A 25648-nucleotide genomic window follows, 5' to 3' on the forward strand; every position below is an offset into this window, starting at 1 on the left:
CAAAATAGAGAAAGTTGGAGTGACCATTTCATGTCACACATCTGCACTCCGTTGAGCAGGATGAATCAATACTCTCAGATGGAGTCTACAGATGATAATGTGATGCTAACAGTCATCACTGGTTAACTATTTAAAGCAGTCAGCACTGCAAATATGAACCACCTGAGTTATAGGCTTACTGAAACAGCCGGTAAGGATTGACAGGGAAGGGTTAGTGCTGGCAAAGCACAGCCTGTTAGGGCGTGTTTTACAGGCTGTGGTTTTTGCATAGCTAGGACCCTAGTCCTATGGCTGAGGTGTGAGGCAGCAAAGACCAGTGGGTTTAAAACAAGGTCTGGTGAGAGGTGTTGTCCAGGTTTGGGGCTGGTTTGGAGAAGAAACCACTGTTGGCCTAGATCTGGATTATACTAGGTTTATGTTGTTTTTCAATCACTGGTATCAAGATGAAGGTTTTTTCATAAGGCCTGCATAGACCAACAGCTTTGCATCAGGGATGTATAAGGTTGGATTGGGTAAATGTTTGTCTGGAGGCTGTCAGAGGTATTTGGGTTAGGATTGGATTTCTATTGATGTTTTCTTTTGTAAATGCTAGGGCTGATAAGCTTTGGGTAAGGTCTGCTGCCAGAAGAGACTGCCTGGCTATTTTTTTGTGCTGGTGACTGGGGGTACTGCTGGTTGATTTAGAAATGGTGGAGACTGAATGCCCTTGAGCAGAGTTACTACTGAGATTAGGATTTTGGCCACCAATTGTCCAAAAAGGCATAAAGTAGAGCTCAAACTGGATGCTGAGTTACACAGAGCACTATAGCTAGCCAGGCAATTCTAATCTCAGTTGTGATCTAGCACTGACAGAAACTGTTGTTGAGAGAAATGCATTTGATTAGAGTCCAGGTTAACAAAAGAAGATAAAGGTGGGGCTTAGTCTAGACTTCCTGGGACTTGCAAGGGCATGCAGGAGATAATGCATGTACAGGCAGCCAGCTGGCAGAAAGGTTGATAGGCCTTGTCAGGCTAGGGCCAGGTTTGGATTAAATAATCACTTTTGGACAGGAGCATACAGTGATTTACCTTGTGGAATGAAATAAGAAATTACTTCAATACTCACTTTAGGGCAGAGGTCAAAAGATGGAAATCTGCTCTAGCGGCAAGAACCTACTGTTTATGGCTGGCCTGTTGTTGGATTTTAGTGGTATTACCATATGAGGGTTGAGGGTGATGACAGTAAGGGTCTTCTGGTAATTTAGTTCTGATGCTGGCAAAGGTTTCTGGTGGAGATTATCCTCATATCTGGGAGAAGGCTGCAGGTCAGGCAGGAAGTGGTCATGGAATGATCTAGCCTTGGAAGCAATGGCAGATCAGGGTTAGGGTGGTGCCTCTGGGAGTAGGTGAGCTAGAGTTAAGGCTGGACGTGCAGAAGTAATATGAATTAAAGTTTTGCCGTGACTGAGTCAAGTTGTGTGTTAACAAGGTCAAATAACCAAACCACTTTGCTTAATCTAGAAAAGACCATTGGAATATAGTCCCTTCAGCATAAAACAATACTACCTCTTGAGATATGTGTCTTCCTGATGTCACTTCTGTCAAGTTGCAGATTGATCCTGTCTGGAAGCACTTCTGTAACATGGTCTGTATCACTGGCTTTTATCACAGAATCTTCAAGGTTGGAAAAGACCTTGAGGATCATCTAGTCCAACCATTCACTTAACACCGAACATTCTCAACTACACCATATGCCTAAGCACTATGTCAATCCAACTCTTAAACACCTCCAGGGACAGGAACTCCACCACTGCCCTGGGCAGCCCATTCCAACACCTAACAACCCATTCTGTAAAGAAATACTTCTTAATATCCAGTCTAAACCTTCCCTGGCGCAACTGGAGGCCATTCCCTCTTGTCCTATCACTTGTTACTTGGTTAAAGAGACTCATCCCCACCTCTCTGTAACCTCCTTTCAGGTAGTTGTAGAGGGCGATGAGGTCTCCCCTCAGCCTCCTCTTCTCTAGACTAAACAACCTGAGTTCCCTCAGCTGCTCCCCAACCTATGTTTGCATTAAATACTTTTTTTTTTTAAGCAAGAGTCATAAAAATCACATATTCTGATTCCCAAATAATATACAATTGTTGTAATAATTTCTAGATCAAGCTCACAAGTAATGACCAGCCTGAAAAGAGACCTAATCATTATTTATCTTGACTAGATCTTGTGACATATTCAGAAAAATTCTATCCTTTTTTTCCTATTTTGGCAAATCTGGTAAAATTTATGGAAAGCTATGTAGTAGTCTTTTTGAAAACAATGTACAGATTCTATTTCCTACCTACCTTCTTTTTCTGTTCAATATAAAAAATTTCAATTAATAGTTCTTAGAACATGGTCATTCTCCTAATCAACAGTTTCCATCTATAAGTATATTGGAACTGCCATACTAGGTCAAGTAAAGAGTCTCCTTCACTCATGTTTCTGTTTCAGAGAGGAACTGGTTTCAGATACTGAAAGAAATAGTGCAAGAAACAGATCAAGGTTACCTCTTGGTTGTAGACTCTCCTTGACCCTCATGTTGCATTTGGACTGTTGTGTCTATTGGCTCACGTGAGCCAGTCTTAAGGAATTTCTATAGGCCCTTTTGTGCTATATTTGCCCTTTTGACAGTATTTAGCTCATGGGATGAGTTCTACAATGAACTATGCACTGTGTAAAATAAGGAATACGTCTCATTTGTAAATTCTTGGTGCAGTATTTTCAGTGATTCTTTATAGTTTTCCCACTCTGAGAAACAGGAAATTATTACTAGTGTTTGCCCTGTTTCTCCATTACTTCTATAGTTGAGATCTCTGTCATCATTTGCCTCTTTCCTAGTGTCCTACTCTATTTAATTTTTACTTTTATCAAAGGTGGTCCATACAAGGGTTATCACTCTTTTTCTTCTCTGTTCTTTTTCTAGTTCCACTGTGGTTATATATTCATAATTTTTATAATATACCTAAATATGTAATTTGTGACTAGTATTTAAATATATCCATCTATATTTTGGAAATATCAATTTCCTATAAATAATTGTAATAATGTTTAATAACATGTAATAAAATTATTTAAGATTAATATAATTTTATATTTAATATAAATTGATTATGTGCTATATAAATATATCTATTGAGAAAAAGTGAACTACACATAATGATCAGAACACAAATGTGTTCTGCTTGGCTGTGTAATGTTCTTTCCTTTTTCCTTCCTCTCTGTAATTTTTTGTTTATCTTTTTAACTGTTGGTGCATAGTGAGCTGATATTTTCAGAGGAATGACTGTAACAACCCTGTTACCATTCTGAATAACAGTAGCTAATGCAAAGGACATTTTCATGTATAATTAGCATACATAATTAATTGTTTTCTCCATTAGGCATTAGTTCTTTTTTACTGAACTTGAATTCAGTCTGCCAAAGTTTCAAGTGCTTTCACAGACAGTTTCATTTTTAGCTACCATTTGTAATTTTTGTCCTTCACAAACTTGGTCAGATCATGGTTGATCCTTTATCCTGTTCATCTGGGTGTCTGGCTAACAACTCATGCCCTAGCACACATCTCTGAGGGATTCCACAGGTCCTTCACCCACTGCAAGAACAGGTTATAAGACCATTCCCTGCTATAAAGTCATCAGTCCATGGGACGATCTCCTTAACTCACATGAACTTTGCCTAGGACTTTTGGTGAGGAACCTAGATGAAAACTGGTACCTAAACTACCTTTATCAGTGTCCCTCATGAATCTTCGGCAAAGCAAACCACAATGCTCAGAAAGCATCTCTCTCCCCAGGAGAGAACCCATCTTTGAGTTCTGTTCTTTATTTTCATTCTATCTACTGACCCCATAACAGAGGTAGAGATTATTTGTCTGCAGTTTCATGCACTTCATGCATGAAAAGCATGAATCCCCTTCTAAAAAATGTTGTTACAATTTTCTATATCTGTTTTCCTGTGGTTTTAACAATAGCTTGTCGTGAAAATAAGCTAAATGTGATCATACATGATTTGCATTCCTGTGATCTTCAAAGAGTACATGATACGAAACTACTGGGTGGATGCTGTTTGGATCTTACATACTTCTTTAAAATACTGCTGATCTGAAATCTATTGTCAGGTTTTAATTTGAGGCAATAGAGACAGTTTCTTAGACATGCTATTTTCTATTACTCTGACAAATTGCTCTTTGCAGTTTTTCCTTTTCTTTTTCTGTAACATTTTTCTGGTATCATGTAAATTCCCCAAGTCTATCTATTTCAAAAATCAGTCAGTTTTAAGTACTATGAAGCTTTGGTGCCAACCTTGTTCAGTTTTCATCATTTTAACTTTTTTTTTTTTTTTTTTTTTTTTGTGGTGGACATTGCCTTTTATTTTGTTAATTTTCTTTTTATACAGTATCTATCAAAATAGGATCCTTTTTTTTTTTACATTAATTTCTTAGGTATTTCCATGATTGAGGTTAATAAATATTCTGCAGTGAGGATTAAGGTGATTTGCTCAAAAGTGAAATCATGCCCTGAGAGCATGTTGATGGTGGTGAAATGGTCTTTCCATAGATGTGTGGGGTGTTATGGATGATATCCACAGAAGAGGTGCAGCAGGGCTGGTTTTGGTGTATTTGTGGTTGTTCTTGGTTCTGTGGAATAACTTTGGTTTTACTTGAGAAGCTTCTGCTTTTGTTACACTTAGTGGATTCTGTACAGATTATCACAGATGTTATAGCTGATACAGCAGGCTTCATCGCTGTCAGCTATCCTAGCCAGTCCATTCACTGATTTTCTGTTTTGTTCATCCTTTGGGGAGAATAATAGAATCCAAGAAAATATTTGAACCTTTTAGCTTTCTTTTTTTGCTTTGTGAGAGATTTAGTCTAAAGGCTTTTTAACAGTCATCCTAATCACCTAAAGGAACACAGCTTAATCCAAGATTGGGGCACGGTGAGCAAGTTCAATTCAGAGATGCTTTATAAAGCATGTAAACTGGTGATAATGTAATTTCACAGTGATTTCTCTGGCTAATTTAGAGGCTGAATTGAGAAGCAACAGATGGAGCTGTCTTCCATATAAAGACAGCTCCAAAACCAAGCTGATCCAACACAGGACTATCTCAATCAAGGGACATTAATGCAGAAGTGAACAGGAGACATGTTCCCTGGAGCTCAAAGGCAGAGGTCCCTTCAGCATTCCAAGGGAATTAAAAGGCAAGCTCAGAGGAGTCATGGTGTAGTCCTGTGTTAGTATGCTTGAAAGCCTTCAGAATGTCTCATGATTTACATTTTTTTACTTTTTATATTATTTTAAACAAGCTTGTAAAATTCTTTTCCCATGACAATGTCTGGCTCCTATTTCTGCTTCATGAACAAATTATGAACAGCAACAAATCTCTTGCACATCCTCCTTCTTTTTCAGTGTAAGGTATCACTACATACAAACAGGAATATTAAAGCACTCCAAGCAGAGAAAGGAAAGCATCATACAAAACTTTGTTTTTACTGACTCTCTCTCTCTCTCTGTCTTTCCCTCTCTCTCTCTCTCTTTCATAAAATGAGAACACACTTTTCATAGTTTAACCCTACAATTATCATTGATAATTGCTTGGTTATCACTGCTGGTTATAAACTGCTTATTAAATTTCACAACCGCCCAAGTAAACTCAGTGCAGTTTTGTAGTACAGGCCATGTGTTCTTCAGTGAACATAAACAAACAGTTCAGGCATATGCTGCTAAAATCAAGCATGTGAGGGTTGGGCTTTAGGGGGACTTTGCTTGTTTGTTTGTTTTTATGTGAACTAATCAAATTTGGAGGCTGTAGGAAAACCAACACAACACAAAGGTGAAGTCAGATGTTGCAGTCTCTTGGTCAGAGGACAGATCAGAATAATTCAAAAAGATTATGCTGCTTTCATATTCAAATTATGAGGTCTGTTGTTTTCATTCAACTTCCTGTGGATATCCCCAAAATCAATACTGCATTTTATCAATCCCAGACTTCACCTGAGCAACAGCTTGTGTGCCTCTGTTACACCATCCCAGACAGTCATTTACAAAATCCATTTAAAAAAGCAGGGTAAAAGCAATGATTGTTTTTTCAAAAAAAAAAAAAAAAGATATTTCTGTTGCTAGTGACTTCAGGCTAGACAGTTAATTTCTGGTGGATAGTCTGAGGACTCTAATTTTAACCAACTCTTTATAAGGCCGGTGAAATCCTCTTGGGTCTTACAAAGTGATAAGGGCTGCTCTGCTATTCGGAATACTCTAAACTCCCTTGAATCCTGAAGGAAATCAAGGATGATCTCTAGGGGATTACAATGCACAAATGCAAGGCTGAGAGCTGTAAGATCTGATTACTTCTGCTGTCTGCTATTAATAAATTTAGATAGGATTTTATTTGCAAACATAATGAACAATTGCCATTTTTTCTGGTTCAGTGACCTAAGAATGCAAAACTCAGTTAGTTAGAGGACTAACTAAAGATTCTCAAGTATTGACCATCTCTCTTTGAAGCTCTGTCATTTCTCATAGCTAGCAGGGTGTCACAAATACGGCAAGGGTAAAAAATTTCACCACACTCCAGAGCTGAGTATTTCAATGTGTGGAAGTTGGCCATGTGCAGCAAAATCAGAACATTTCTTAAGGCATTTAGCTATCAAGTCTCACTTTGAGTTTTGCAAGGCTTAAGCAGCCACTGATGTTTTCTCCTGGATCAAGATCTTGGCTTTAACAAACTGTCAAACAAAATCAAAAAGAAATTTTTGCTATGTGGAATCACCATATTTTGTTCCTCATCTGCTTACAGCACTCCTTAAAAAAAATAAACGATACCATGCCTGCTTCTTTCATTTGCTTGTTTTGTATCATTTTAGCTCACAGCTGTAGCTCATTGTAATCCTTTTCCACCTATGTTGTTATCATGGCTCTATGAGTGACTTCCACATTAGGCTGGAAAGATGTACATCTGTCTTTTCTCCGTGTCAAAACAGACAGATAATTCTGCAGAAATGCAGGAAGAGTCTGCAGGGAGAGGAACTTTTCTGTCTTCCTGATTTCTTTTTTTTAGTGGGAACTCTTTTTTCCTCCACTTCCTTACATAATAGGCTCTGTGTGAGCTCTTGGTCTGTTCTTCATGATTCACTGAAGACTGTACCGCTGGGTAGATCTTCTGAGTTTAAGAATCACTGGTGATCCTTAGAAAACAAAGAGTAAGAGCAGAATTCTCACCAGTGAATGCTTTTTCTGCACACTCAAATGAGAGACCTCCCCAAATGGCTTCCAACACAATAGAACATTTTCCCAGGAGTGTGTGAGGCTTTCATAAGCCCAGAAAGACCTTTCTGAAGTGTGTGATTAATGCACCAGTCATGCACAAGGAATTAGATATCCTGTTTCTGACATGGAGACTCAAACGATATTAATCCATGTAAAAGGCCTCCCATTTGCTGAAGAAGTTGTATTGCTACAGCTGTATTTTTTTTTCTGTTGGGAATTTACATCACTGTTTACTCTTAATTAGAAAAGGTCAGCCTTAGTGTCAGTGGGCCAGATCTCTTACAGCCATCAATATATCCTGCAGTATTTTTGCCTTCCTCCTTCTCTTCAAGATATACTTTGATTTGTAATCATGATTCTATCCATCTACAGGGGAAAGAAAACAAACAACCCAGATTATGCTGTTCAGCTCAATTTTTGCTTCTGTTTCACAACTACACTTTGATGGTGTCTCTTGGTGTTTGGAAAGAGAAAAGGAAAGGCAGATTGAAAAATGGTGTTTCCAAAACAGGGCAACTTGTTCAAAATATGGGAAAAGAGAAAAGGGGCAGTGCTGAAACATTTTAAGCTGTCTGAAAAAAAAGAACAGAGAGAATTGCTCCTGAGGTCAGGAGTACTAACTTGGAGAAAGGTCCGTCATTTCTGGTTGTGATTTGACAATCTTCTCTCCTGTGATATCATCATGCCACTGATGCAGAGATGCTCAAGAAACACTGATATATTATGTCCTAAGACAAATAATCAACTATGAGAGGCTTCAGTAGCAGCATTGTTGTTCTTCCCTTGCCAGCTGTTCATGCAAAGGCTTAGAGGTAATGACAAAGGATGCCCTGCAGAGATTTTGAAGTCCCCATAACAGTATTAATCACACAGCTGTCAAACAGGAAGGATTTCCTCCTGGGCCAGGTGCAAGTGGTGCTGCTTTAGCAGTGTGAAGGTCCCTTTTCTTATTGCACTCCTTGCACTACAAACTCTTGTTTGTATGGGAAATCCATTCAGCACACAAAGTATTGGAAGAATAGTGAAGCTCAGGTGGCTTAAAAGTTAGCAATAGTAGTCTCTAAAGAGTGTTTTCCAAACATGTGCTTAGCTCCAGCCGAGTCCACACCTATGACCAAAAGGAGCATTTTTGCAGCCAAAATAAAGTAAGCAGAAGGACAGCCTTATAATAATGACAATACCACAACGACGAATGAAGAAGAGACCTCAGCTCAGAAACAAAAAAATCTTGGATTAGAATTTTTATACTTACGTATTTCTCACAGCACAGCCTCCCGTTTTTCACTCTGAACTATCTAATATAGTATACATGGTCTCAGAAGGTGTTTGGGAGATATTAAAGATCTAAAATACATGTCGATGTGGTAGGGGCAGCAGGTAGTGGTAGCTGATCTTCCGATGAAGTAAAGATCAGTCCATATACTCTGTCCCCATAAAATTATTCAGTAGCACTAACCATGCATTACCTTGCATTCATTATGCATTATGCTCAGAATGGTCAGAAATGCCACTGATTATGCCCAGAAATGTATTTGACTGTGTTTTGCAGCCAAGATTTTGCCACCAGTATGTGCTCTGGTTTGTGCATTTTGTTCTTCTATTGCAAAGTATCTCTGGTATTTCATGTAGCTGCAAAAAGTCTCAAAGCTGCCAGATGCATGTGGCAGAATGCTTCTTCCTGTTATTTATTGCAGTTTCACTCTTTGGCGTTACATGTTTTTCAGATCCGCTATGCTGGTGCTGCCGACAGTTCAGTTCAGTTTATCTTCTATCAGCCTATCATTCACCGATGGAGGGAAACTGATTTTTTTCCTTGTTCAGCATCCTGTGGAGGAGGTAATGAATTACCACTGTATTCCAGAAATAGTCATCTGCATACAGGATCTGTCCCAACTGCTGCACTGAGATTTGGACCTTTATGGTCCAAAATGGGCAAAATCTGAAAATTAAAGTAGTTGCATCAAAATGAAGGGAGTGATGTAGCAATACTAGTAGTAGCCTGTAGATTTTTTAGCATCATACCAGGCTTTGTACATAAAGTACATTTTGATATCCACATGACTGCATTTAATGCTACCACTGTCAAACATAAGGGCTGATGGGATTTGGGCCCACTTTGGAATCACAAGATGTCTCCATTTGCCCCCATCTCCACCAGCATCTTTGCCCTATGAAATGAACTGAAACTGAGTGTTGGTGACCAAGAAACCTCAGCCTTTATTTTTTCTTTTGGCTCTAGGCTTCTGAATTTTTATTTGATCATACTGGTTATCTCTTTGTTTCCTGCTACATCAATCTGGTTTGTAAAACACCAGCTGTTATGTCCAAAAGCACTGATATTTTCAGTTTGCTTTTTACCAAACTAGAACTTATATGCACTTCAGAGAGAGACAGGAAGAACATCATATCACATAGTATCTCTTCCACTGTGCATTGCAGGTTATCAACTGACATCTGCTGAATGTTTTGATCTGAGGAGCAACCGGGTAGTAGCAGATCAATACTGTCACTATTATCCTGAAAATATCAAGCCCAAGCCAAAACTTCAAGAGTGTAATCTGGATCCTTGTCCTGCAAGGTCAGTCAGCTCTAAATTTGTAAGAGACTGGGCTCTAAAGAAGTAAAATAAAGTAGGAAAACATTCTGTTGATATTGCTTACAGTGTCATTTAGCCTACATAATTCAACCTCTTTCTCATCCTGAGATTGTACCGTGTAGAAAAATACCAATGTTTAGCACTTCCACATTGCAAGGACGGTTTTGAAATGGTTGTTTCTTCCCTTCAGATTGTGTTTTGCTTCATTAAATGTTATAAAGTGTAAAAAACCAAATGTCCATGATACCATCCCATGATCAACACATGTCTCTTAAGTTTTAGTGAGATGGGAAAAATTCTCTTGGGAAAAAAGTGTTGTTGAAAAATGGTTGTCATCACAATTAAAGGCATTATTTTTATGTTTCTTTACATTTTCTCCTTAATAAAAAGCTTACTTGCAGTCATGGCATCTCATAAGAATGTAACAAGGGAATTTGTTCTAATTATCAATACCCTTTGGCCCCACACAAAGGACTCCTCTCTGCTCCCCTGCCAAGCATTCTTCGTCAGAAGATTAATAGTAAAAATAGTAAGATCACAGAGTCAGATTTCCCATGTATGAGAAAAGGAACAAAACAACAAAAAGGACCAGTCCTTTGTTGCACTGATTCCCCTGAACTTCAGTGGAAGTCAGCCTGCAGATGCTCATAAGCCGCAAGCACTTATTTGTGTAATCTAAACCTTTTGGTCCTCTTGTGTGGCTTTGCTAAAAAATGGTTAAGCACAGCCCAGGAGGCATGCATGCATGGTTGCCCTAAAGCCGTTTATTTACCCACTGCTTTCCCTCTAGACTAGTTTTGTGCTGTTTGATAAAGCGAGTTACAGAAAGTGTCACTTAAAAAGTTGCTATGACTCTTCAGATTGCTAGAGGTTGCCATAGAAGAAAGATGTGCTAGTCAGGAGAAGGATGCTTTAGGGACCTATGGGACTATGTATCCACTCAACTGAGGATGACTGCTTCCCAAACTAAGTATACCAGCTTTAGACTAGCTAGACATTATCAGGGCAGAACAAATCACTCCAAGCCCAAGATATTTTTTACCTCTTCTAGAAAGTTTTCATTAAAGTTCGTTGACTTTTCATAACTGGAGTTAACACTTAGGTTTCTTCATCACTAAAGACACATTTACCCAGAGCGTTATGGCAGTTTATATTCCTTTGTTCTAGTAAACACATTTTTGATGGTAATTCTGTTTGTAAATAATTAGAAGACAGAAATGTTCTCATACAGTTTTAAATTTGAAGTGAAAATCTCCCAGAATTAAGAAGTGGAAATATCAAATCTCGAAATCCAACATTATCTCAGCCATATTGTACGATTTTTAAGTTACATACTTTATCATGTGTTTCATTAGGATATATTAAGGACATGATACTAAGAATGCAGCTTCACTAGGGTTCTGTGAAAACTATTTCCTGTTGAGCATGTACTCAGAAGTGATTTTTCAACATAGAGATTGCTTTTCCACAATGCAACAAGACCGTTTTTTCTTTCAACAGTATTCTGTCAAGTTCAGTATCTGGCTTCTCTTGTCCTAGTATTTTCCACAAAAAAATATATATATTTAATTTCTCAGGTTACTTAAATATATTAACAGTTGCAACTAAAACCCACACTATAATAAAGTTCTTGTATTTTTTCCTCAGTGATTTTCTCAGATCAAAAACTGTTTCTTTGAATTCTCCTTTGAATTGTTTGAGGCAAATGTCAGTAAACTAGAGGCAAGGTATGGTCATGTAAGAGACCCAAATATGAACATTTCAGAAAAAATATTGCTGCAAGTTGTGGATCAATATGCAACTTGTCTTTTAGATTCATCTCTCACGGTACCAATGAGAGAATAATTTTACATAGCTGTTTTTGTGGGGGTTTTTTAAAGCCTAAGCTGCTATTTCTTTAAAATACAGTTCTGAGTCAAATATGTAATTTGCCTCTGGAATCTCTACTACGGATACTTTCCATACTTTTCCCAATGCTTCTGAATGACATATTCTCAAATGGTAAGACAGATGACTGCATAGTACATGTGAGGAAAGAGAGAAAAAAAACAACAGCTGGGCAGATGTCAGGAAGCAATTTTTGTTTTATGTAAGACATAACAAGACAAAGTTGTTGATATAAAGACCCTGAGGGAAGGGAGAGTCATTTAGAAGTACAGCTATGCTGTCCCAGGGTACAGGCAGTAACAGAGAGGAACTGGCTTTTTGGAAACATCCTCACAGAATGCCAAATTGCAAATTACTGTTTTCAAAAGTGCGTTTGTAAAGAATTCAAGGATCAACAACCCAGACAGAAAACCAGAGGAAATCTGTGGTAACTTTTGGAATCCCAATGCTTTCTTACGGTCAGGAAGAGGTTAGGTGAAGCAGTACAACGAGGTCAGGAGCGTGAGCTAGGAGGGCGTGTTGGCTCTGCAGTGTCTTTGCTGTGTGGAAGCCACTCTGCTCCGCCAGTATAAAATGGAGATGTTAATTTTTCCTGGCAAACCCAGTTCCAGTGAGGCATAGCTGATTAGTGGTTGCTGACTGTTCATATGGTGTGACAATGAATGCCACAGGAAATAATAGTGAAAGACCACAGTGACGCTGAATAAAGCAACTGACAGGGGTTACTATAGGAGAGCTTACATTAAAATTTGCAGCAAAGGGAAGACTGAAAGAAAAGTTTAAATGAATACCAGGAATATCGTGTAGGCCTGCAATTAGTTGCCTCTTTAGGCTTAGTCCACAGAAACATTTTACTTTATTGTGCTTATTATGGCAATAATAAACAGTATTGCTGACATCACAGAATGACAGGATCATCTAGGTTGGAAAAGACCTTGAAGATCACCTAGTCCAACCATTAACCTGACACTGACAGTTCCCAACTACACCATATCCCTCAGCGCTATGTTGCCTCTACTCTTAAACACCTCCAGGGATGGGGACTCCACCACTGCCCTGGGCAGCCCATTCCAATGCCTAACAACCCATTCTGGAAAGAAATGCTTCCTAATATCTAGTCTAAACCTTCCCTGGCACAACTGGAGGCCATTCCCTCTTGTCCTATCGCTTATTACTTGGTTAAAGAGACTCATCCCCAGCTCTCTGCAACCTCCTTTCAGGTAGCTGTAGAGGGCGATGAGGTCTCCCCTCAGCCTCCTCTTCTCCAGACTAAACAACCCCAGTTCCCTCAGCCACTCCTCATAAGACCTGGGCTCCAGACTCTTCACCAGCTTTGTTGCCCTTCTCTGGACACGCTCGAGTAATTCAATGTCCTTTTTGTAGTGAGGGGCCCAAAACTGAACACAGTCATCGAGGTGCGGCCTCACCAGTGCCAAGTACAGGGGTAAGATCACTTCCCTGTCCCTGCTGGCCATGCTATTTCTGACACAAGCCAGGATACCATTGGCCTTCTTGTTCAGCCAGCTGTCAATCAACACCCCCAGGTCCCTCTCTGACTGGCAGCTCTCCAGCCACTCCTCCCCAAGCCTGTAGCGCTGCTGGGGGTTGTTGTGGCCCAAGTGCAGCACCCGGCATTTGGCCTTAGTGAAACTCCTCCAGTTGGCCTTAGCCCATCGCTCCAGCCTGTCCAGGTCTCTCTGCAGAGCCTCCCTACCCTCGAGCAGATCAACACTCCCACCCAACTTGGTGTCATCTGCAAACTGACTGAGGGTGCACTCGATCCCCTCGTCTAGATCATCAATAAAGATGTTAAACAGGAGTGGCCCCAAAACCGAGCCCTGGGGGACACCACTCGTGACCAGCCGCCAACTGGATTTAACTCCGTTCACCACAACTCTTTGGGCCCGGCCATCCAGACAGTTTTTTACCCAACAAAGCGTGTGCCCATCCAAGCCACCAGCAGCCAGTTTCACCAGGAGAACGCTGTGGGAAAAGGTCCACATCCACAGCCTTTCCCTCATCCAATAAGCAGGTCGCCCTGTTGTAGAAGGAGATCAGGTTTGTCAAGCAGGACCTGCCTTTCATAAACCCCTGCTGACTGGGCCTGATCATCTGGTTGTCCCGCATGTGTTGTATGATGGTACTCAGGATGAGCTGCTTCATCAGCTTCCTGGGCACCGACGTCAAGCTGACAGGCCTGTAATTTCCCGGATCATCCTTCTGACCCTTCTTATAGATGGGCATCACACTGGCCAGTTTCCAATCTGTCAGGACCTCCCCGGTCAGCCAGGACTGCTGGTAAATGATGGAAAGCGGCTTGGCGAGCACCCCAGCCAGCTCCTTCAGCACCCTCGGGTGTATCCCCTCCGGTCCCATAGACTTGTGTATGTCTATGTGATGCAGTAGATCACTGACTATCTCCTCCTGGATTGCAGGGGGGTCGTTCTCCCAGTCTCTGTCCTCTGGCTGAGGAGGCTGGATTCCCTCAGTACAACTAGTCTCGTTATTAAAGACTGAGGCAAAGAAGGCATTAAGCACCTCAGCCTTTTCCTCATCACTTGTTACCATGTTTCCTCCTGCGTCTAGCAGGGGATGGAGGCTCTCCCTGGTCTTTCTTTTGCTGTTGACGTACTTATAGAAACATTTCTTGTTGTCCTTGATTGCTGAAGCCAGATTAATTTCTAGCTGGGCTTTAGACCTCCTGATTTCCGCCCTGCATAGCCTCACAGCATCATGAGTAGCAAAAAAACCTAAGACTGAACAAACATGGAAAATGAGTCAACTTTTCTTTCTGCAAACCCAGTTTCTCACATATGCAGAGAAGAATCAGTGTGTGGAAGGTTATTGATCAAACATATATAATTTATACATGTTCCTTTTCCAGGTTAAGTAAAGGTGGCCTGACCACCTATGACATGTAATTAGTGTCTTACGGGATAGATGATGCATCATGACACCAAGTCCCTTGTTGTCCCTACGTACTATCAATGCCCTATCCAGCCTCTCTTATCAACCCTCTTTGGGATCCGGCTCCTGCCTTAGAAAGACAGAAAGAAAAGATCTGTTTATTTACAGTCCATTAAAATTTTACAACAGTCGGTACTTGACCAGCAAATATATGTATACTGATGTATAATATATGTCTACTGATATAAATAGTACCCAGTTCTATCTAGTCCACTCCCCTTCTATGTGGCAAAATCCAGCATTAGGATTTCACATATCTAATTAATTGTAAATATTTTAATTATGCAAAACTTCAGAGACTGCAGAGTTTAGAGGAGGTTTTTTTAGCTATCACCAGTATCTTCCTGTCTGGTATCCTCTAGTGAAAGTTGAATGGAATCTTTTTTCTGCTTTGAGAAAAAGTCTGTTTAGATTTGACTTAACTGGATGTGCTAAACACTTACTTAGGACAACTCTGAGGTGCTGTAAGCTGAAGATATAATTTCTTTTGTAATTCAAAGGCATTCCTTCAAAAAGCAATTTTTAAAAATATGAAAAAGGCTTTTACCGCACTCATCATTCACCTGCTCCCCAGGATGCTCTCTTGAGCAAAATCAGTGCTGCTTCTGGATTTCATCTTGAGCTTTTAAGTAGCATTCCCAGCTGCACTGTTCTGCATTTTTATCAGTCTCCTCCATTTTTTGCCTATCTATTGCTGCTACATGTTAATGTGGGTCTTTCTGAGTCACAAAAGCTCTACTGGTGCTTTCACCAGGGGATTTCAATGGTATATAAATATTTCTAAAGGCATCTTCAGCAAAGATTCTAACTTCATGCAGCAACTGTTAAAAAATTTTCATATTAGCAAGCTTCTAATGTGGGCTTCTTTTTATGATTTTGCCAATAATGCCAGTCTGACCTGCTCAGGCAAAAATCCTGGAATTTGCCTAGAGCAATATCTGTAAGCCTGACGCCAGAAATAATGTTAGTACCTGTGTAAAGTTTGGGGAAAAAGCAAGACTTTCAGCACTCAAGACACCTGAAAGAATTTTTAGATATCCACAATTTATGGAGTCCTCCAGTAAAATTACAAACCCTTCTTCCTACTCATCACAGGTTTTTTGGCATTCTCACTTAACTATCCATACAGGATGGTGGCAGAGGCAGGTGTCAGCAGAAATTTAAATAAAATTGTATTTTGTAGTTGTTAATTTTTAGCTAATCTAACAAGAGCAATGAAGTACAAGTAAAAGCACACAAAAGACTCCTAGGATATTATGGCCATCCGGAGTAACCCTGAGTAGTGAGAAGTCCCCTATATACTTGGTGATATGAAAATGTGTACAATTTCCTGGGCAACAGTACAAGTCATGTGCATGATAACTTTTATATCTTTCCTTCAAAAGAAAAGGAGGCAGTAATGAGTAAATGTGCATGATTAAAAGGGCAACACAGAGTATCCTCTTAATCAGTAACAGAGGTCTCCTCACTTCATTACAATTTGGCAGCTGAAGCAAACACATGCTTTTTTGCTTGTTATCAGTTTCCCTAAAGATATTAAATTAGATGGCAATTACAAGCCGTGTATCACAGCAGTGCAGTGTTCCCATTTTCAATACATTCTTTCTGGAAGATGAGCAAAACTGGAGTGATTGTATGTCCCTGAAAAGACAGGCTGCACTTTCTGATTCACACAGTAGCAGCCATAGATCTGCAGTGATGAGAGAGGTCTGAGACACTCATTTATTGTTATTGCCCTTGACTGAGACATATGATAGATTTAAACTTTGTTTTGAATACTCTTTCAGATAAAATATCCCATAGTTACCACAGATACTGGGTGTTTTGACAACACCCCAGCTTTTTGCATGGATGTGGGACACTGGTCATGACAATGCCCTTTTTTGATCTCTGCCTCAGGCAAATGGTCATTTCTGTGGATTTGCATTTTTACTTAAGTTCTTAATTTGTTACAGGGGGGTTGAGAAAGCCTTTCTGCCTTGCAGTGTTCTCTGAACCTTGGTTGCCTCTGATTGCTGGGTCTGGTCTCAATTTCCACAGTCAGTCATACACATATGAATGATCCTAAAGACAGAAAGAGATAGTCATTTCAGGGGAAGATGAGACAAGAAGGTTTTACCCATCAAAGCAGAAGGGAGAACAAACCTTTTCCACCAGCATGGTTGAAGTTGCATGTGCTGGAAAAGTGAGACTGAAATTAGCAAAAAAGTATGCTGCCTGCAAATGAGAGAGCTCAGTGAACAAACATCAGTCATTCCAACTGTATATTTATGGAGGGTGATTTTTGAGCAGTTCAGAACTTACTGCAAAAGTACAAAGGTTGCTGAAGAAATGAGCTAAAGTGATGCATTATGTGTGGAAAAAAAGCAGGGGGTGAAATTTAGGAGGCCAAAACCAATTCAGAGCAGCAGGAAAAGAACCACCAGATAAGTTTTCAGGAAGGCTGAATTGGAAATAGTGATACATTCAAGTAGAAATGGCAGTACATATGCCTCCAGGAGTTGTAGATGGAGGAGGAGCTGATAGCAGTGGCAGTGTTCTTGCAGTTATATTTAGGGTCACCTGAGTTTAAGAGCAGGATAAAGATAAGCTGTAGATACCCTGATGTCTAAAGGGGCAATTTTCTTCTCAAGACAAATAGTCAAAACCTTGAATTTTTGGGCAGGGTAAAAGGCATTTAAATTAAGCTAGAAAATAATTTTGTCAGAACAAGCAGGGGGGTGGGACTGGAAGCATTCATCAAAGTGTTAAAAGATGTGAACAGCAGAGCAAATTGAGCAGTAAGGAGGTGGTTCATATTAAAGAAAGACAAAGGCAGAAAGACAGAGCTGTCAGGCTGCATCAGATAACAAATTGTAATGTGGGAAAGCAGTTCTTGTACTGCTATGAGCATCAGATACAGATATCTGTCTGCCCAAGATGAAGTTGTGGGAAATGTAGACTGTTTAAGTCCTGGTAGAGATGAAAACTGCAGCAAGTAGTAAGATGGACACTTACAGAGATTTTTACAGGCTATTCAGCTGTTAATATTTAGTAGTGGAAAATAAGAACAAATTTCCATCTTTGCATCAAACACTGCTCATCCAAACCACTATAAAATATTAAACTGAATAAAAAAGGGAGAAGATTTTTAGAAGCATTACAGTCATGTTACAGGAAGGAAGTACTTTTGCTGCTTCCAATTGATAACACCCATTTCAAGCTCCATAAAGAGATTAGTTTTTAGCAATCTATGGCAATGTTAAGTAAACCATATGTTTATCAGAATTTGAAATCTGTACACCATGAAGAAATTTATTATAAAGGTGAGAAACTGTTGTGCTGAACAGACATGCTGTCTAAAGTGTGAGGTTTTTCTGGAGGTTGACGCGGAAGGATAGCTTTCTCAGCAGTCCTTTGCATTTTTAGGTAGGTTATTTAAGTATCCACTGACATTCCATTTTAAAAAAATTTAGTTAGGGGACACTGACTTTTACCAATTTGTAAAGTACTAACACTATATAAATACAAAATACATAGTAGTTCTTCAAGTTCCACACTGAGTGTAATGTGATAAGATAATCACAATACTATCTATATCTCAGGATTAAGCATGGTGGTCCAGAAACCAGAAATGTAGCTCATACTGGTAGTATAGTTGATAATTATGATACTCGCCTCCTGCAAAAGTATGGCATTCAAAAGCCAGTGCTGCCTGTACCTGTGGTGTTACTGTAGATGTCATCTAGCTCAGTTCTGAATGGAAATAGTGATAGTTTTACAGAGTAACACATAGGAAACATTAACAGATACCATCTATTTGAGGGCCTCGATACCTGTTTCTTGGTGCAGAAAGCATTCTTGTAGCACAAAGTGGTAATGTTACTCTTCACAGAGCACTGCAAAGGGAGGGTGTAGTATCACACACCACCTTACTGTCAGGATTTGTAGTGTTAAACTGGAGTCTTTTTCACAAGGCTCTCATCCGTCCAGTGATAATCATGACTCTCAGGGACATGCTGGCTTAGATGCTAAACTCTTGTCTTTTGTGATGAACTTTTTCAGGTCTTCCAAGTGTTTCCTTTCACTTAATCAGCTAGCTGCTTCAACTTTTTATTATCATTTGTCAATTGTTATTAATATCTTAGACATACTTTGGACCATTGCTTAGATGCCATGGTCCCTGCCATGCAGATCGTTTACTCTCTAGTCTGACAGATTTCAGTGAAGGACTAAATCTTCTCTGTGCGAGTCCCCATCACAAAAGAGGTGTAACAGCTCCAGCCGCCCAGGAGTGTGGGCAGCCCTGCAGCTACAGCACTGCAGGTAGGAAATCCCCAAGGAAACAGAGCCCACAGCAAAAGCAAAGGCTGTGAGCCAGAGGTGTGCAAGTGTCCTGCAGAGACTGGGCACTGGCACAGCAGGGTTGCGGAAGCACCAGCACAGGAGTGGCAGGCACCCCTACCTGCTCCCAGCCTTGGCACATCAGCCCCATGCATGGTCACACCACACTGAGACATCTCAGGGGAAGTTGCCCTGTCTCTCTGCTGGCTCTTCTCCCAGCAGTAGCCCCTGTGCCCCTGCCCAGCTCAGAAGGTGGCCAGCCAGAGAGCTGTGAGCATGCAGGAGAGGGAGGCAGGAAGGCCTGGCACCTTGCAGGAGAGGGAGTCATCAGGGAGCTACAGCAGAAAGGCATTCGTGCCCATCATTTGTGCTAAGGAGGTAGCTTAAGGAGGAAAAGGAGCTACCACAAAGATGATGCCAAACATGGTTTTAAAGGAACGCAGCTGTGGACACCCATCCCAGGGGGAAGCCGAATGTTGGCAGAGATGGCAGACCTACGTGCAGCACACCCAAAACTGGCAAGTGCAGCTCCTGCTCCAGCTGGACATGTGCCTTGGAAGAGCAACTGTGCTGAAGCTGCCAGCATGCAGGAGGAAAGCCAACCCATCTGCAGAGTATATGACACAACTTGTTGGTCTGAAAGGCATGGGAGATTTTAGACATATGAGACACAATGGCTCTTCAAAGTAATTTGCTTTGTGCTCCTGTTCCTGCCAAAGCAGGTATTGCTCTAGGTGTTGCATGAATAGTCCTATTAGCTACTCCCACATCAGCCAGAAATCTCAGTGTAGTGGAGGAATTATTATGATTTTCTCTGTTCATTTAGCACACCATCCCCTTTGCATTGTCTGAGTAATGTACAGTGAACAAAGCTAGATCTATGTCAACTTCTTATAGGAGTATGATGCACTGATAGATTCATGGAATTTAAACCACTTTGTCCAGTCAAAAACTAGGATTCACGAAAGAATCTCTAAGATGTTTTTTAAATAGTTCACTTAGGCTTGTTGGTTTTTTTTTTCATAACACACAAAAAAACCCCACAAGACTATCTAGGAAAGATGCATTTGCTCTTAACGGTACAATGACCACCTGCTGTTCTGTTGTATCTTCAAGCCAATTTTAAAGTCATAAATTAAGCCATTGTATTATTGTGAGGGTCTTTTTCCTCACTGTGACCATGGGACTTACATTGCTGGGGGTCACTCTCTTGCAGTAACAGAATGAGAGCCTTTGGCAGCCCTTCACATAGTCACAAGAACAGTGTCAGTAATTCGGTGGAGCTCTATACCATTTACAGAAATACAATTTATGTATGCAAAATTCTTTAAGGCCCAAGCCTTTCCAATGACAATATTAATCTAGTGCTTTGTAAATGTTATTTAATCTTCATAAGAGTGTTTGGATGTGGTACGGTTATTTCCATTGGAATGGCCTGGGATTTTATGCATTCTAATGCATGTAGACCTGGATTATGCATACAGATCATGTTTATTAGAAAGAAAACATTTCTCACTGCAATGAGTGAGAAACGTTTTGAAATCTGTTTCTTTCTTAGGCAGTTGATGCTTTTATAGTATAATTATTTCATTTCTGAACTTGGTATATTAATCTTTTTTCCAACTGCTCTTCAGCAAGCTGATGAGCTGGAAAGTGCAAAAGGCTTCCGAGTGGAACTTCAGCAGCAGCAGTAGAATAGACAGGAAAACAGCAGAGATTCCGAAAAACATGAGCAAAAAAAGCTCAGAAAAAGTCCCTTTTAATCTTCCTAAAATTATAGTACACAGTTTCTCAAACTTCTCCAGGCATTTACCCATCAAGCAAAGTCTGAAAAGACTTGTTCATTTGCCATACTCTAAATGACCCATTTGTCTTTTCCAGAGTTTCCCAGTACCAGATCTGCCTCTCCTACATTTTTAGATTTTTGTGGAGACAGGCAGCTTTCTGAAGATGCAAATATGCACACTTATGCAGAGGGCTCCTTTGACTGCAGAGGCTGCTAATCTTAGAGGGAGTTGTCAAGACCCCATCACACACTCCCAGGGCTCCAGTGTCTTCCTGTGCTTTAGTCGGAAAATTCCAGCATGCTGACCTGGCACTGACTCCCCGCTGTGAAAACACAATGGGATCCATTCTCCTATCCTGGACGAGTTATGCACAAAAAAATCCTGTTGACTGAAAGGAGAATAGACCCCTTTAGCCTTAGCATGACAAGACTCCTTTGAATGTTTTCAGCATTTTTCAGTGAACTCTGTTGAGGATGGAGAGTACTTTCTCCCTTCCCCCTCTTTTGCTCCTTCTTCCTTGCAGAAACCCATAGCAGCATACCTAGCACCTCTCACCTGTGTAAGGCTCTCAAAAACCACCTTCATTCTTTTCACACTTTTTATTTTAATGCAATGGGCATTCACTCTTTGATGATCCTGCCCACCTGACCTATCCAAGTCCCCTGTTGCACAGTGGCTTTGATGAAACTGATAGATTAGGTGATCTGGGATCATCTATTTGACATTAATAGATATGCCTGACAATTGGGAGACAACATGGGTAGAGTTACTTTGAGTCAGAATCTATAAAAAGTGCAGACAGGAGATGAAACTCCAGACTAGCCATTCAGTGAGACCCTGTAGTTGCCAACAAGTCAAGTGACATCCATCTCACACATAACTGACATGATAATGCTTCAGATAATTACTAATTTTGATCTACTCTGTTGCCTTCTATAACCTTTAGATGTTCTATTATTTAGATATTATAGCAATAACACTACAGCCGACCAAGCCAACCAGTCACAACACTATCAAAAATTAACAAACAAGCAAACAGACGCACAACCTGACATATTACTCCTCTCCAGCTCTTCCTTTTTTCCAGAAAAACCCAAATAAAGAGGCAGGTTCTGAAGATTCATGAAATTGGACATGAAAGTGGAGAGGCAAGAATTGCAGATTTGAATTCTTGCACCGGGATTCCCCGAATTTCTAATCCCAGCCCTTGTGAAAGCAGACATTTTATCCGAAGGGCAGAAACAACCATATAATAGTTTCAAAAATGAGTTGAGCTCTCTGAAGAAGATAGAAGTTCCCCTATTGCCTGCAGTGCCTTTGGATGGAAGCTCCAAGAAAGTATTGTGCAGATTTTTTTTTTTTTTTAATGGCAGAGAGTAACCTCATAAATTTAAATAATACTTGGACAGCTCATTTGGATCACTTGTGGTAATGGATTGCTTCTTGGTCAAACAGTAATATATTCATAAGAGTAAAGTAGTAATTGATGGTTTATTCTCTGAATGACTCAGAATAGGATGGGAGCGTAAGTTTTGTTTTAAATGTGATAGTAACTTAGGTAAAATATCTTGTTTGTTTGGGATTTTTTTTGTAATATTGTGTAAAAAAGTTATATAATGTAATCATTTAGTGTTTATTTTATTATGTGTACCTTCTACTCAGAGGGTTGGCATTATTGTTCCTAACAGTGATGGATACAAGCAGATCATGCCCTATGACCTCTACCACCCCCTTCCTCGGTATGTAAAACAGTCAACCAGATGCTAGAATTAACAAATATATTTACTTCCTTTTTCTTCTCTGCATTTCTGCTTTGCTCTCAAACTAAGTTAACAGATGCTGCTTTTCTCTTGCTCTGAGCTCCTGTGGATTAACCTAGAGATGTTCAAGTGCTAACCTGTTGTTATAAATTCTGATGATGCAGAACTGAAACAATATTCTAGCTGAAGCAACAATACAGACTTCTTAGGTGTGTGGTCCCTTTCTTTCCCTCTTTCCTCACCCCGCACCTCCTCTTTTCTTTCACACCTTTCCATTTTCTTCCGTTTATTAATCTCTGAACAGGACTGTAACCTGTAGCTTTGTGGTGAACCATCAGACTTTCTCTCTGGCAGTGCTGCTTCTTGCATGCTTAGAAATTGTGAGAGTTTGGGTTTAGGCAGTATCAGGAATATGATCAAGGCCTGATCTGTATTATTAATTATCTCACAATTAAAATGCTTTTAATGTAAGTCTTGAAACTGTCATGGAAATAATCACATGAGTAATTACTCTTAAAGCAGAGAATAAGAACGGTGTTGATAAAAATGTTTGGTAGCTGAAGGACCTTTTGGCTTTGAAATACTGCCTGGACATGCAATAATATTGTGCTGTGTTTTCGTTTTCATTAATTTATTGCATCATGGAGTATGAAATCACAGAAAGAACCCCCTAGGCAACTTGTTAGTCTCATCCTGGTGAGGAAAAGACCTCCCTCAAACCATGATGAGGTCTGTTGCAGAGACCTTTCAGCATCAGTGTGCAAGCACAGTGCATTCATGTTCAACAGTCTCCAGTCAAATCATGAACCCACCCCAAAGCATGAGTGACAAGACAAGGAGGAGAGCAGTTTACTTGCCAAACATTGTGGCTGTCATTCATGTTGACACCCTTTATCAATGATCTGTGTCATTTGGATTAGGCTTTTTTCTTCCTAGCTGAGTGTTTATGATCATATACACACAGTCACTATCAACAAATGTTCATAAGATACACATAAAATATATCCCTGTGTCTAATTCCTTTTTTCTGGAAAACATGTTTCTCAGTGCTTTATTTAAAGAAAACCCACATACATACCTCCTAACCTCAAAAAAATAAACTTCTGTTAGTAAGGAATATAGAAGCTAGAATATTAATACAAGGTTTAACACTCTAGCTTGTGCATTGACAAAAGACAGAGAACAATTTTATATCAGTGGATGATTCAGCAGTACTTAACAGTGGAGGGACTGTATTTAAGGAAAAAGCATCCTGAGCTGGCAGCTAGACAGAGGCTTTTTAACTGCTGAAGAAAATCCAAAATAAAGGATCAAAATGCCCTGAGGTATTTGACTTTCAGTAACACTGAAAGAAAAAAAAAATTCTCTGAAAATGATCAAAAGGCTGAGACTGTTTCTCAAGCTGTTCTGGATTATGGTCTCACCCCCTAACAGTCCATTTACATCCACTCTCCCAGCTGCACTATTCTTTAACCCTCCCCATTGATTGCTCAGTCTGCAACTGCTGGCTGGAACCTCTCCCCACCTTTTTCCCTTTGCTGTTCTCCTCTTCTCCCTCTCTCCCACTCCCACATGTGCTCCTATGAACCCACAAACAGGGCTCAGGTCTTCCTCCCTTGCCTCAAGAGAGAAGACTTAGCCACATGTCTCTTCTCCAAACCTCAAAGGCACGCAGCAGAAACTGAACAGACTACAAGGCTGGCATGAGAAAGGGACAAGTCAGGGGGGTACAAAATGTCTTTCTGAACCTGCAGAGTTCAGGAAAAAAAAAGCAAAACAAAAAAACCCCAACCAAAGCAGAGAGGCCCTGGTTACATTACCTGTCTGAGACTGGCACCTAATACCAGGGACAGAGGAGAGCAACAAACACTCCAGGAGAAGTGGAGAGCAAATCTGGGAAGGCATTTTTGTAAGATTTCCCTACTGCAATCCCTCAGCCTTAAATTTTATCATGAAGAGGGAAAGGTATGTTCCAGCAGATATAGTACTTACTTTTAATGCACCAATTCCTTTCATAACTCAAAAGGAGCTGTGACACCTGCTTTAAGAGCTGTGCAACAGAGAAACTTCACCTTTCTATCTTACACTCATGCAAAACCTGAAGACCAAACTGCTTGCCTAGATTTAAGCTGCTTGGTAATGCTGAGGTTGCCTAAGGCATCTGGAAACTTGTCCCAAAGACTCCACTGAATTCCTGGTACCATGCTTTTTATGCCTGAGAAAAGCTGGGTCAGGCTGACTGCAAAAGTTTCTGCTGTTCATGAGTTTCAGTTTGAGGCCTCTTCATTTAGATTTGTGGTAGTGAGAAACCTTAGCTGTATACTGGGAAACTTGTTCAGCAGAACCACAGGTAGCACATTTTAACTGAAAACATTGCTCAAATTACCCATTCATGACATATGTGGCTTATGTTGAGCACATGATGATGGTAGGGCATGGTGTAAACATGGTTTCACCACTCCGTAGTGATAAGTCATAGAATTAATCAGTAGCTTTACCATTCATAAACAGCTGTTAACATAAGCCATTTCACATTGAGTTTTATGGCATTTTCAGCCAGTAGCCAAGTGTGGGTAGTGCTTACGAGTACTGGAGCTGATGAGAAAAAGATGGGCTGATATGATGAAAAATAAGAGAGAAAGATAAGCATTTTTCATATTGCTTAATCTTGGTGTTCTGGTAATTCTTACTTAAGAATAATTTCTTTGTTTTAAGACGGAGAAAAAAATTGTGACCTTTCACTTTTTTTTCTTCTTGCTTGAAAGAGGAAACAGGTGGGGTTTTTTCCACAAAAACAATTTTTTAAAGTCAAAACATGAAAACTTATGACCAAAATAATTGTTTCAAACATTATATCTAATATCCTTATCAAAAAGACATTTGCCTTTGAAAAAAAAACAAAAAACTTGTGAAATTTTGTGATTTTGTGAAATGTTTCCAGGTAGATAGAACATGCATGCTTTTATCAGGCATGCACAGGATTACAGAGGAATAGCCACGCTTGATCATGACAATGGCCCTGGATCCTGTCTGTGACAGTG

General features: G+C 40.0%; 1 protein-coding gene across 1 annotated transcript in view; it reads left to right on the plus strand.

Annotated features, from left to right (window-relative positions):
• Positions 1 to 25648, plus strand: part of ADAMTSL1 (ADAMTS like 1) — a 215776-nt gene that overhangs the window by 85791 nt on the left and 104337 nt on the right. The window contains exons 8-10 of the mRNA XM_074812177.1: positions 9012 to 9123; positions 9727 to 9865; positions 22536 to 22586. Coding sequence (XP_074668278.1) covers positions 9012 to 9123; positions 9727 to 9865; positions 22536 to 22586 — 302 coding nt within the window. The remainder of the gene's footprint in view (positions 1 to 9011; positions 9124 to 9726; positions 9866 to 22535; positions 22587 to 25648) is intronic.

The sequence above is a fragment of the Strix aluco genome, chromosome Z (genome assembly GCF_031877795.1).
Source record: "Strix aluco isolate bStrAlu1 chromosome Z, bStrAlu1.hap1, whole genome shotgun sequence".
NCBI lineage: Eukaryota > Metazoa > Chordata > Aves > Strigiformes > Strigidae > Strix > Strix aluco.